The 14,375-nt window shown below is 45.1% G+C and overlaps 1 protein-coding gene across 1 annotated transcript in view; it reads right to left on the reverse strand.

Annotated features, from left to right (window-relative positions):
- Positions 1 to 3,621: 3,621 nt before the first annotated feature.
- The window catches only part of SLC7A5 (solute carrier family 7 member 5), a 54,697-nt gene continuing 43,943 nt past the window's right edge, over positions 3,622 to 14,375 (reverse strand). Inside the window, exons 9-10 of the mRNA XM_082229201.1 lie at positions 13,310 to 13,487; positions 3,622 to 10,589 (exon numbers count right to left, since the gene is read on the reverse strand). Coding sequence (XP_082085327.1) covers positions 10,534 to 10,589; positions 13,310 to 13,487 — 234 coding nt within the window. The 3' untranslated portion in view covers positions 3,622 to 10,533. The remainder of the gene's footprint in view (positions 10,590 to 13,309; positions 13,488 to 14,375) is intronic.

A 14,375-nucleotide genomic window follows, 5' to 3' on the forward strand; every position in this document is an offset into this window, starting at 1 on the left:
ATTGCATTAGCCTCCCGCCCCCCCCCTTCTCCCTCCATCTCCGCAGAGCCACTTTCCCATTCCTCTGCTGCAAGTGCAAAGTGATGCATGTTGGGGAAACCCCCGCCTCATCATTTCACATATATGCTCCTGGGATTTGAACTGATGGAACGAGACCTCGGGGTCCTAGTTGATAATTGAAGAAAGACATCGGCCCAGTGTGTGTGGCAGCTGTGAAAAAGGCACACTCCATACTAGGGATCGAAAGAAAAGGAACTGAAAACATGACTTCCAATATCATAGAATGCCATCATGCAATTCTATGGTGTGACCACGTTTGGAACGCTGCGTACGGTTCTGGTCGCCTCAACTGAAAAAGGATATTGTAGAGCTGGAGATGGTGAGTCGCCTATGAAGAAAGGTTGCAATGTTTGGGACATTTTTGGTTAGAAAAAAAGGGAGGGTGACAGGATTGAAGTTTGCAACATATATGTGGCATGAGGAAAAAATTGTGCTTGGATGCTGCTTAAGGGCTTCTCATAAGCATCTTGGCCACTGTGAGAACAGGATGCTGGACTAGTCGGGTCCTTTTTGGCCGAATCCAGCAGGCTGTCATTATGTACATACTTAGGAGAGGTGTTGCCTGGCATTATCTGAGCCTTTGCAGATCTGTCTGTCTAGAAAAGCAGAGCTGACATGACTACCAGCTACAAGTAATCCTAACAGAAATAACAGTAAACCACTCAAAATCAGCTGTTGGTGCTGGCTGCGCCATTCTGCCTAATGGTAGGACTGGGCCTGAATTGCAGGAGCTGCAGGGCCATCGGTCAGCTGGCGTCTTTTATACTGGCAGTCAGCTGTTCCAAGCCAGCAACGCTACAGGCCAATCTGTGTTCCTCTTCATCACTCCTCACATCCCCAAACAGCGAGGCCTCCACCTCACTGAAAGCCTTCTGCATCTTCCCTTGGCAGCGCGTGCCACGTGTTTGATGCCCATGGACCTGTTTCTTGTAAAAGAAGACTGTGGGCAAGGTGCTATTAGATTTAACATATAATTAAACTATTTGGAAGTGTACAGGCACAACTCTCTTAACAGCTTTGCTAAGACATGTCAGAAAGGTTCGGCCAAATATACCCTATTATGAGTAATAATAGCTGCTGTTCATTTGCTTCCATTCAAAAATATTTTGCCTGAAAGCATTTCCCTCACTAAAACAAATTATTTTAGATCCAAAGCATCATTTTATGATTTACACACATACACACAAAAGTGTGAAAGAGCCCTTAAGAAAATGGCACTCATTTTTGACTAAACTGAGAGGGATCTGGCTGAGCAGCTCAGGATTTGCTATCTCAAGTTCTTGATGTTTTTTTCAGTGCCCCCAAATTCCCTCCCGTCTGGAGGGCATGTCAAGAGGGCTGGTGGCAGCAGTGATTACTGGATAGTTAAGACACAGCCTGTCTATCCTACGTGGCAGTGGTGCAAAAGAAGGGCATAAGCTGGCTCTCCTAGCCTTTCTGTTCTGATACAAGCACAGAATCCTCTTGAGAAGCTTTAAGCACGGCCCAGTTCCTGCCACATGTAGGCCTGAGAGTCAAATCACTCAAACAGGTAGTGTGCATCTCCTCCGCTTCTTTCTTATTCAATCAGTCGCTTGCTCGCTTTTGAAGCGAGGAGCCAGAAAGGTGTGCTGATCTGAACAAGAACCCGATTTGTCACTGGCAGGTGGAGTCTCAGAACAGCGATTAAGGAGCAAATCCAGGATTTTGCAAATTGCCAAGTAAGCACAAGGCAGAATTAATTTCAGTTTTGAAATATGTCAGAAACCATGTTCACCTGAAACTGCCTGGCCACTCTCCAACAAAAAAAAATTCATGGTTTGATGCAAGAATTACTATTCTGGCTTAAACAAACAGCAAGTAGCTGGGGCTGTCAAGGGCTGTTTGTAATTGCAATTAAAGGAGACCATTACAGAGGAAAAACTAAGTGGCACTGACCTGCGAAAGAACAAATGGTTCGCTCTGGCTCACTTCTCTTGCTATTATGAAAGCCTTCAGTGTTTGAGGAGTCTGTTCTTGCACCCACTTCTCCCCCCCCCCTTGTTTAAAACCGGAATGCCCAGTATTTGGCCAGGAACACACTGCAATCTTGAGAAAGGGCACAGTGACACTGAAGTGAAATCTTCACACTCTAATGGGAAAGGACACTTTTCCTCACAACCCGTGCTACAAATTCTACCATCTCAGCAAATTCACCCACAATCTTCTCTTTAGATTCAGGGAGAGGCCCCACCCACCCCAGGAAGAAAACACTCCTCCCCACGCCAATTTCACATGATGAAAAGGAAATCTCAGGCACCATCTTTTTCCTTCTTCAACATGGTCTTGCTTTTCAGCAGTCAATAACACTTGAAGCAGCCTCCAGAGTCTGGAGGCCTTTCGGATTACACAGGAAAACTGCTGTGTTTGCCTCTCTACGTGGCGCATAAGAGGCTGCCTTACGCCATCATGCCCTTGGTCCATCAAGTTCAGCATTGCTTCCACTGGCTGCTGCTCCCCGTAAAAATAAATGCAAGTTTCCAGTCCTCATGGTTCCGGAGGGCTGATTTAAATAGGAACGTAGGGAGTGGCCTTACACAAAGGTTCAGACCCTTGGACCCTGCAGCTCAGCATCATCTTTACTTTCACTCTTGTCTCTACACTTTATTGACAAATCAAAGATTTTATTTTTATTGTATTTTTTCACATTTTATACTGAAAAATTGGGATGAGGAGGAGATGGCACTCCAGTGTTTCAAGCAAGATCCTTAACCTGGAGATGCTGAACCAAGGAAACTTTTGCACACTGCATGGACAATCTTGCCCCTGACAAGTGTGTCTGTGGTGCACGTTTTTAAACATCAGTCATCTTTTTAGGGACATACCTATTTTTGCTTTTTACAGTGGTACCTCAGGTTAAGTACTTAATTCGTTCTGGAGGTCCATACTTAACCTGAAACTGTTCTTAACCTGAAGCACCACTTTAGCTAATGGGGCCTCCTGCTGCTGCCGCGCCACCAGAGCACGATTTCTGTTCTCATCCTGAAGCAAAGTTCTTAACCTGAAGCACTATTTCTGGGTTAGCGGAGTCTGTAACCTGAAGCGTATGTACCCTGAAGTGTATGTAATCTGAGGTACCACTGTAGTATGAAGTGCCTGTGGTAATAGGATCCAGTATTTTGATTTGCAGTTACCTTAATGTCCTTGTTTGGAAGCCAAATCAGCAGCCCCCAAAGGCAAGAGTTGTAACCTTTTGAAAGAGGGTCACAGTAGCTTTGTATATATAGAGATGGAGGATGTGCATGCAAAAAGCTTCCTTTCCATCAGCCCTTATGACCCAACTTATACCACCCAGTAGCACTGGGAGGAAAGCAGCAGCCAGTCACTTTGCAAGGAAGGTTCTGGGATGGGTGGAGGGAAGAGAAACCTTCCATGATCTTTGCTTTATCAGTAGTTATCCTAATCAGCTTGATTCCCCACCGCCCTGGTGGAAAAGTCACGTGGAATATAAATACAAATAATAAACTTACTCAGAAATGCAATACTTGCTTTGTGAAAATATCGGGATTTAAAAATATAAAATAAAGAGGCTCCAAGACAAAAGACCAGCAACAGCAGTGTTATAATTCAGAGCACTTCGTTCAATTTTAAAATCAAACACATTCAAAAGGTAACAGAAATTGTTAATTATGAACAGCAAAAAGAGACCCAAAAAGGGTGGGGGGACACACACTCAACCAAGAGATTATACATCTTTTTACAAAGCGGAATTGACCGAGTTTACTACAGAACTGATAATAAAATAAGAAGAAGGGAGAACAAACAACACAAATATTGGAACAAAGCTATACCGACAAATGCAAACGTCATAATAAAAACGGCACTTTTTGAATTGAGACACTTAAGATATTTCTTATTTAAGCCATTTAAAATCTAGCATAATCATTAAATTAGTAAAAAATACTTTGCTTCAAGAATAACGAAAAAAAACCTTTTAAAGTTAGGTTTACATTTTTCCTACTTTTAAAAAAATAACTATGTTAAAAGAAAGGGGGAGAGATTTGTAAGGGAGTCAATATTATATACTGGGGGGGGGGGCATAAAGCTAACCCCCTTGGCTGAGAGAGCCTCTGTGCAAGGTCCGTGCAATGGATTGGACTTCCCCATGTTGAGGATTAATTAGAAGGGGCAAGGGCAGAGAAACTACTGTTTCTTCCATGCGGAACTGCAGGACAGAGGAGGAAGGGCTTGCTCTCCTACTCCAGGGAAAGCTCACATAAGATGAAGAGTCTTTGGAGTGGGACACACTTCTGAAACGCCATGCGCACAGGGGCTTCATGCTCAAGACAGAAATGTTCTATCTGCACGTACGGGGGTTCCAAACTACATGCGTGGTGCACCCTCGCTTCACAGAACAGGGCAGTCGTCATGCTCTGGTTCAGTTCCAGAGAAGCTGGGCCCTAGCAGCCATATGGACTCCAATAAGGCTAAGCCAGAATGAAGAGCCATTCAGCAGCCTCTTCACATAGAGTGGTACCTCGGGTTAAGTACTTAATTCGATCCGGAGGTCCGTTCTTAACCTGAAACTGTTCTTAATCTGAAGCACCACTTTAACTAATGGGGCCTCCTGCTGGGTTAACGGAGTCTGTAACCTGAAGCGTATGTAACCCAAGATACCCCTATGCTTTTATTTGTCAATTTCAAGACCTGGCATGTCTGCAAACTTCTATATAAGTTGAAACTGACATGTAATAAGAGTCATTTTGTGGAGAACAACTCAGCTAGCTATGCACAAAGCGTTCCCACAAGCCTGATGTATTAATATTCTGCTGGCAAGTGATTTTAGTGGGAGTCTTCCTGTTTTTTGAAACCAGAAGCAGCTCTCAACCTACACCATTCGGGGGCAGACTATTTTAGACGAGTAGCAACAAAGTGCATTTCACCCACACTGGGAATAAATGGATATAAAGTCACCCAGCTTTAATCATTCATTTGTGCCCCTTTAGAAGCCCTTAAAACTTAAGATTACAGCAAAATTAACACAGGAAGCATGAAAGAGAGAGCTCTTTGGGGGAAGCCATGACTGGCTTGTGCTATCGCTGTGCTTTAAATGTATGGTGGCCTTAGGTAGCATTACTCAATGAAAACAAAAACAAAAAACCCACAAGAACATCATTAAAAGCAACCAGTGGCTTTAGTCATCAACTTCAGCTCAGCTCTTTTGAGGAAAGTGTTTGGGTACATTCTTTTAATAAAACGTAAGGACCCAAAGAGACATTGCACAATTAGGATGGCTCCACAGTTTGTTAGCCATGTGTTTGATGCCTCGTGTGGAAAGAAAAGGGAGCCTCTTACCCAAGACCTTTTGTTAGGAATAATAATTAAAGAAACAAAGTTAACAAACAACAAAACGTTTCATTACAAGTCCAGAAACAGCTGTAGTGGTTTGTAAAATAAAGCACATTATGAGCGTCATTGGAATTATTTTCGTATTATGCAATAAAAAATGGGGAGAGGGGTTCAGTGAAACTTAAAAGAGAAATGGTATCCCAGTGGCATTTAATTACTGCTAGGAGAAATCCTGATCTGTTACCTTCTTTTTAAAATATATACAAATACATATATTTTCAAATTGGGAATCTCTTATCTTCTTTCAAGTAAATACTTAAGAGAGATTTTAGCTGCCAAGAACAGGAATCGGAATATTTTGGATTCTACTTGCATGTTTGAGAAAGGCAGATGCAAACACTGAACTGGACTAAAACTAGCAGATTTTTTCAAATCTAAATTTCCAGTGAAGCATAAGGAGAAGTAAGAAAACCACAAAAGCATGCTAGTCTGCCTACAACTTAACAATCTCAGAGCTGGCTCCCCTGCATTCTTGGTTTTACACTATATCTTGCTCTCAAAACCAACTTTTCAACGAGGTGCTTGTATTAGGCTCTTGCCCCAGTAGTTAGCAGTGTTCATCCAATATATACTTACGATAAACATGCCACAAGTCACAATAAACACTGTAAAAAGGTGACCCGTTCTCCGAAAAGGGTGATTATCCACAGGGCCCTTCATATCTTGTACAGTACATGACTTGCCCTATTCATAAAAAGTAACTTCAGTGTCAACTTACTTCCTTGAAGTTCGTATTTTGGGGGCGGGGGGATGCAAGCAGTTTTGCAGCACAAAGCTCTGAAGACAGACGACGTGTTTGGTACACAGCCACTCATAGAGCTCTAAAAACCATTCACAGCAGTCATGAAGACTTAGAAATGTATCCCTTGGTAATATTCTGAGCCCTCCAGTTATTTGCCTGCCATTCTTGGCGCCACAACAGACGACAAAGGCAACCCTCAATTGTCTGCCTATTCTGCTTTTACAAAACTACTTTGCCTATTTGGAAAGAACAGTTGCCACATTTCAACAACACGTACATGTTAACAGCAAACAGCAACTGCATTATTCTGGTACATGTCTGAAAAGAGAACAATAGGGAAGTTAAGGCCAACTTCTGTGTTGACAGGGTAGGGTGTTCTTAACTGTTAGGAAGTGGGGTTCGTTAGGCACTTTTCCCACAGAACCCAACTCTCAAAAAAGATAAAGACACAAATATGCCTAACACTTCTGACAATACACACATCTTGGTCACCTCTACTTTGGGCCACAAGAGGTAGATGACCCCAAAGAATTCTGGGAGCTCTAAGCTTGTTTGTTAAAGGTGTTGAGAGTTGTTAGGAGATCATGATTGCCCTCACAGGGGATCTACTTCATGAAACAAATGAAGCTTAAGCTTCAAGGCCCCTCATCACGGAGGGGTCCCAGAAGCAACGTTGGTCCATGTTGCTTCAGTTTGAGTCGAACAACTCAAAACTGATTTTTTTTGTTGTTGTATATATTTTAACAATCCCAAATTTTGAGAGTCAGGAGCAAAGATGTTGAAACGGTGTGGTGATATGTCATGGAATAACTCCACTGAAGAAGAGAACAGGGGCTACCCAGACTTTATTGCTGGTTGCGAAGGGGCCCGCATAACAGGGCCCCCAAAATGTAGGCTTGCCACTGATTCTCAGAGTGGATAAATACTCGAGCCCTCTTTACACAGAGCTCTGGGAGAGGACTGTGGGGGTTTCTTAACAACTCTCAGCACCCACAACAAACTGCAGCTCCCAGAATTCTTTGGCTGAAGCCACAGCTGCTTAAAGTGGTATCATGGTATTTTAAACGTAGAGTGTGAATGTGGCCCCACAAGAGGTAGCATCTATGCTCCCTTCATTCTCCCACAAAGATGGTGCCTGTTTTGACATATACATGTACCACTTAAAGCAGAAGAGGCTAACCTGTGGCCCTTCCAGCATTGCTGGACTAGGACTCCCATCACTCCTGAACCCCTGGGCCTTGCTAGCTGCTGGTAGGAGTTGGAAGCCTGACCACTGAAGGGCCACAAGCCTCCCACATCTTCAAAACAATAAGTTGATCATATGCAAACTTAATTAATTGCTTCAAACTAATTTGATCAACCAATTAATAGGTATTTTAATTAGGTGACACCTGGGGGGAGGGGAGATTTCTGCGATGCAAAAACAGGGTTCCTTAACTCATGTTCTCCAGGATTAGGATGACATCATTATTAAAAACAGTTAACTGACGGCTAGAGAATTACATGCATATCATTAATTACGCTAAATGCTTGATCCTCCTTTAAAAGGTCCCCTTGCACAAAGTGGGTAACCATCAGCAAAACCTGCAGCTTTAGCAGCACTGATACTGGTACATTGTGTCTTGGACATTGTAAATGCCACTATAAAAAGGCAGGCATTTTATTCCTCTTTATGGTGGGCCAAAACCATAAAGCAAGTCTCATCCAAGAGAAGTAATACATTCTTCCTTTTGGCTTCCCATGGAAGGACTTGATTGTTGGTCCCCCTGCCCTTTTGCCTGCTGGTTTAGCTAAGAAAATACAGATTCTCAGCAAAACATTTGCACGGCTCCCCTTCTGGCTTAATATGCCTCTTGGGTAGCACAAACTGCTGGGATCACGAGCAGGAGGACAACTGTGCTCATGCCGTGCTTGTGAGCTCCCCACGTGGGCATCTGGTTGGCCACTGTAAGCAGAGGAGGCGGCTATGTTCCGCCTCCACTGTTGGAGGCAGTATATGCCTCTGAATACCAGTTGCTGGGAATCGCAAGAGGGGAGGGCAGCACTCCTGTTGCACCCAGGTCCCACTTGCAGGCTTCCCATTGGGGCATATGGTTGGCCACAGTGAGAACAGGATGCTGGACTAGGTGGGCCCCCTTTGGCCTGATCCAGCAGCTAGGCTCCCCTTAAGTCTGTTTGCACTATGAAAGCATGGGGAGGGGAGGGATAATATCTGCTTCAATGGGTGTTAACATTCATGACCCTTAATCAAATGAATCAATGCAGGAGACTGTAATTTTGTGAAAGGAAACTTTGCCAGCAGGAGTTGCGGTCCAACAACACCTGGAGGGCACAGGACGGGGCTATGGTTGCTGTCAAAGCATTCCTGGTAACCTCTCCAAACGATGAATTTCTCAGGGTTCGTTTTGGAGTGTGAAAGGCATAACGCTGGCTTGAAATAGTTGAGGCCAGCTCAGATACAGGCAGCCCGACAGAAAACACAACTGCCATGCCTGAGGTGGAAGGCCTGCAGTGCACCCCACTCAGTAGCTGTGCGGTTAAACGGCCCTTTGAAAAGGACAACCCCAACCCTCAAACACCACAACTTCTTTAAGATTGCCGGTGTGGTGCCCTTTGAATGATGCTGGACTCAACATCTCTCTCCATTGGCTTTGCTGCCTGGGGCTGATAAGAGCTGGAGTCCAACCAAAGCTGGAAGGCAGCTACCCCTGTTGTAAAACATTTGCTACACTCCTCCTATGCCTCTCAAACGGGTCTCTCAGCTGGACCATAACACTGCCCTAGTGTGAATGAACTACTTCCTGTGTTGACGGATGCTGGAAATTCTGTGGGGCTGGAAGGTGGGGTCAAGTTTAATTCCCAACGATTAGCACAGGGAGAGAGGAGAAAACCTTTAAATAAAAATAAGAGGGCTTGCCAGAACAACGGAAGCAAAACATGAACATTGAATTGTATACAAGCAGGTCCCCCTTGCCTGCTTGGTCCCCTAAGATGTGAAGTCATAAGACCACTGCCAGGGGGGCAGGGGATGAGATGGCAGCAGACACTCCAAGCTCCACACAGGCTGAACTAGAGCCAGGCACACAAAACTGCTACAGGCCGCCGCTGCCCACCCAGAGCTTCTGCTGTTTGCAAACTTTTGTTCCAAGTCTTCCAGGTTCGGCATCACATGGAACTGTCCTTCCCACCCCTTCCCCCTACCAGCCCCAAGAGCAAATGGATGTCACTGGAGCCTATGACTCTCTGTGCAGAAAGAAAAAGCGGCAGGGATTGGCGTAACCGTCCGTGCAGCCAGAAGTCGCCGATCAATCCTGCAGAAGGTACTGGGCGAAGGCTGATCATGGAGAGCAAGCTGGATTTCTCCTGCAGCCACCAAAGCTGGCAGCGTTTCAATTCTGGCCACAGAGATCGCTGTGCCACATCACTGTGGATTCAGAGGCCCCGGAGGGAGCTTTTAGCCTGGGTGCCCAAGAGGTGTCAACTTAAGAGCCGCCCAGAAGGAACGTCACAAGGGTGACCATGTACAAAATGTTTATTGCAAGTCAAATACAAAGCGGAACTACATGGGAATCTTAAAAGGGAAAAAGGGAAGAAAAATAAAAAGCAGATCCCTAAAAAAATAATTAACAACAATAATAATTAAAAAAAAAGACGTTCATGTTGGGGCAGCCAAGTCTTTTTGCGAGTGGAATTAAGTTGATATCTGTGCAAGTCCACAATTTCAGCGTCACAGTTTTCCTTGTTTTTGCCTGTGTGCGTGTCCATCTGTTTTAAGGAGTGTAAAGCTCGGGGTGAGAGGGGCACAGACTTTTTTTTGCGCCCCAGGAAAACCCTCCGCCGGCAAGAGAATCAGTTGCGTTGGATTCTTTGTCCTTTCTGGACATGTGGAGAGGCAGTTGTGGGCCTGCTGGTGATTCTTGGCAACTCTCGTTTTCCTTCTGCAAAGGAACTCAGGGTGGAGAAACTTAGGCCGCTAATGAAAGAGAGGACCAAGCAAAGAACAGACCGAAGAGTCCAGCCCACAGCTGCACATGTAAACATTGCCATCCTGTTGGCTTCCCTGTTGGTGGGTCTACTGAGGCCTCTTGAGGTTCCCAGCAGAAGCTTCTCTTCCTGGATTAAATTTGCACCTGGGACTCTTTGCCTCCTGCCTCTGGTCAGCTGCCTGGCTTGGGGGGAAGGGGAGGGAGGGAGGGAGGGAGGGAGGAGGGGAGGGCCATGCAGGCAGCAAGGGTCTAGGGACTTGTCACTGTCAGGCCCCTGGCTTCGAGGTTTGCTTTCTTGTTGAACGAAGAGTCCGACGTACTCATGGTTTTCAAAATAATATTGTGCGTTGATTTGGACCGAATGCCTTTCCTCTAGTTTTAAGATTCCTGTGGGACAACCTCCATCAGCTTCTGGCACAGGACTGTCGTGGAATCTGTTTTGAGGTAGGGTTGGGGGTGGGGATGGACAAAAAACAAAAATGATCAAGCTGCATTGTGAAATGCTTGGAAACAGTAAACACTGAAGGGAGTCTTAAGGACACACTAACAAATTGTTGTTCTGCTTAGAATCAGCAGGAGTGTGTGGCTCTCTCAAATGTGCACCTGTCCCCTGCCTGATACATAGTCTAGGTGTTGGTGTGCAGACAAAACCACAATAGGTTTGCTTGGTTGTAAGTGGCTTTGTTTTGCCTTGGACAAGATAAAGTGACCATCATCATCATCATTATAATCATCAATAATAATAATACAGTGGTACCTCGGGTTAAGTACTTAATTCATTCTGGAGGTCCGTACTTAACCTGAAACTGTTCTTAACCTGAAGCACCACTTTAGCTAATGGGGCCTCCTGCTGCTGCCGTGCCGCCGGAGCACGATTTCTGTTCTCATCCTGAAGCAAAGTTCTTAACCCGAGGTACTATTTCTGGGTTAGCGGAGTCTGTAACCTGAAGTGTATGTAACCTGAGGTACCACTGTAATAATAAAATGTGAAAGGTGGTTTGAGCATTAGATCATGGTGAGTGGTGTGTATGCTCACGCCTCTTTTGCCTTTGTCGAACAGGGCTTGGAAGAATTTTCCCCCCAGAAAACCTGTAGCATCTGTTCATCCAGAGGGACAAAGGAGAAACATAGCTGCACCCTGAAGAGTGTGAAGCCTCTCTCCAAATGTTTCCCATTCAACCTCTGCCTGCTTCCAGCAAAAGGGCTGGACACTTGGCTTGCACCAACATTTTCTGGCTACAAGGAGATTTTCTTGGGTGGGAGGGTGGTAAACAACACATGGCAGTAAGAGCGTTAACTTTGTATTAAGATATTCCTTCCATCCACCCTGGAATATTCCATATGCCTCCCCCCCTCCCTGGCCACCCCGCTATTCTCTGGAAGGAAGGAAGGCCTGCAGTGCAGGACCCAATTAATATGCTGATTTGTCACCCAACAGCTTTAAAAATTGGCTTCACTAAGAGCAGCGACGGATACTTGGAAGAGGAAGAAAGTGTGTGTGTAAATGGAGAGAGAATCCGAGAGAGGAACCACTGAAAAGCTCTTGCGTCGTTCTCCACCCGAAAGTGCAGCATTAAACCCTTGGCGCTTCTGCTAGTCTGCATTTCTAGGTCAGCCTGTTTGTTGTTGTCGTCTCGAGCCCCCGGAGAGACAGATGGTGGTGTTTAGTTACATGGACACCATCCAGTGAGACTTCTCATGATTCAGCTGTTCAAACAGAACTTTGTTTCTGGGGCTGAAAAAGGAGAGCAGGCCAGGAGCACCAAATGGTCCCCAACACTTGCTCTGTGGAGTGGGCATATACAAGCTGGCTGCCCTCAAGTTATTGCTGTTGTTTAATATATTCTTATATCCCACCTTTCTCTCAACTTGGAATTCAAGATGGCTTGCAGCATTTTTAAAACAACTTCATAAAATGCAAAATAGTGAAGATAAACTAGTTAAAAGCAATAGCTAAAAGACAACGAAACACATTTAGAACCAGCATTAAAATATCAATTTCCCTGAGAGCAGCCCAATGGTCAAAATCATTTCCACCTAGTTTTCAAAGGCCAGTCTGAATAGGAAGGTCTTAGCCTGACGGGAAAGTTAACAAGGAGACAGACCAACAGGGGAGTAGGAGAAGAGAGAGCTAAGAGAACTGTGACTGGGAGCTGATTAAAGTTGCATTTTAGTTGTGTGAAATAAACCAGATCTTAGGCTTTTCTGCTTATAGGAACAGAGGAAGCTGCCCTCTACCAAGGCAGACCATTGGTCCACCCAGCTCAATATGGGCTCTCTGGGATTTCACGCAGAAGAGGTTTTCCCTGCTTAACCTGGAGAGACCAGGGACTGAACTGGGGATATCTGGCAGGCAAATGATGTGGTTGGAAAGTATTCTGCACACCCGTGGCACTACCAAGCAAGCATAGGCTCTGGAAATGTGTAAGCATGAGGGAATTTGCTTAGCTGACATGATGCAACCTATCTGCAGAGTACAGGCTTCCTGGTTACAAAGACTGGGGTGGGGCTGAGTGTGTGTGGAGGGCTAGGGTTGGAGGATGCAAAGAGGCAATGTAGCAGAAATACTAGTTCCTAGAACCTAGCATTCCAGCTGCCCCCAAAAAACCTGACTGGTCCTTCTCAGTCAGGCAGGAAAAAAGTGTGGTAGTATGCCTGTGTTCTTCTTGTTGCTGCTTGGATAAATGCATGAATCTAACCTTTGGAACATTCTGTAAGTAAAGCATTTTAAACTTACTTAACAGTGTGTTGTCTGTTCATTGCAAGAGGAATAGAAGGAGGGGAGCACTTTGCAAGCTGACTGAAGAGGATATGCAAAAGGTTTAATGGTTTACATTCCTATTGCTGCTTGACTTTGTGAGTTCAAACTCTGCTACTAGTGATTCTCTCCTGCTGGAGAATGAGTTTAGTGCCACACTTTGAAACCAGGCATCCAGATGATTCTTTTGTTATTTATCCCACACACATGGGTCAAAAAATAATATATTTTTCCTCCCGTACTTTTAACAATTTATCGAAAGGGAATTTAAAAAAAACCCACACGAATTGATTTAATACCATTATGCTGAGATCAAGAGTACAGGTTACTGCTCTTGCACCCATTCCTAACCCGCACAGTGCCGCCATCACCCTGCAAGCCAGGAAAGGGACTCACATATGAGCTGGAGGAGCCACTTTGGTTTGTTTTTCCACCAGACCCCAAAGTAGTAAACGGGGACCCCGCTGAGAATGATGGCGAAGCCAATGCCACACTCCTTTGGGGTCATCCAGAAAGAGACGACAATCAGGAATATGCAGGCCAGGATGAAGAAGACGGGCAAAATGAGGTTCACCTGTACATGGGAAAGGGCCGGGGGGGGGTGGGACACAAAAGAGCAGCGAAATCAGACAATTTCTATACTAAAAGGGAAAAAACACCATTGGACTGGATTAACCACTCACTGCTTCAGTTTTGTTTAATTCAATTAAAAACCTTTCTAGACCACTTGGAGATCAAGGTGGCACATGTAGTTCTCTCCCCACCCCACAACAACCCTGTGAGGTTGGCAGGCTGAGAGGCAGTGACTGGCCCCAGGTCCAATCCAGTGAGCTTCATGGGCAATTAAGGATCTGAACCCTGGTCTCCCAAATCAAACACTCTAACTACCACACCACACTGGCTCCCACACTTCCCCCCACATTTTACAACCCCCAAGAAGTCCATTTAAAAAATAAAGCTAATTTATTATACGCTAGCATGACAAGAGAGCTTCTCCCCACTTTAACTGTGTAAACTTAAAATTTCTGGCATGTGCTTAAATGCCTCCCAGAAGATTGGGGTAAATCTGCAGGGACCTTTGAAGCAAGAACACAAGCAAGGGAAGATCAGCCTGTCCTCAGCGGAATGTAAAAGCCATCTTGCAGCTCACTACTTGGTTCTGGCCTTGAAGTAATGGCCCAGATATGCCTTTTCCCTCCTCCCCAACTTGCCTCGAGTTCCTTTTTCAGTCTGTAAATCTGAGGGTGAAGCTTCTCACTTTTTAACTGATATGAGTCAGTTTAGGAAACAATAACTGACTGAAAAGCAGGATGAAATTATAGTAAATCAATAAACAGAGGCCACAGAAAGAGCCCTGCTGGATCAAGCCAATGACCCGTATAGTCCAGCATCCTGTTCTCACAGCGGCCAACCAGATGCCTGTGGAAAACTCAAAAGCGGGACCTGAGCACAACATCAGAAG

The sequence above is a fragment of the Podarcis vaucheri genome (genome assembly GCF_965113315.1).
Source record: "Podarcis vaucheri genome assembly, chromosome: 7".
NCBI lineage: Eukaryota > Metazoa > Chordata > Lepidosauria > Squamata > Lacertidae > Podarcis > Podarcis vaucheri.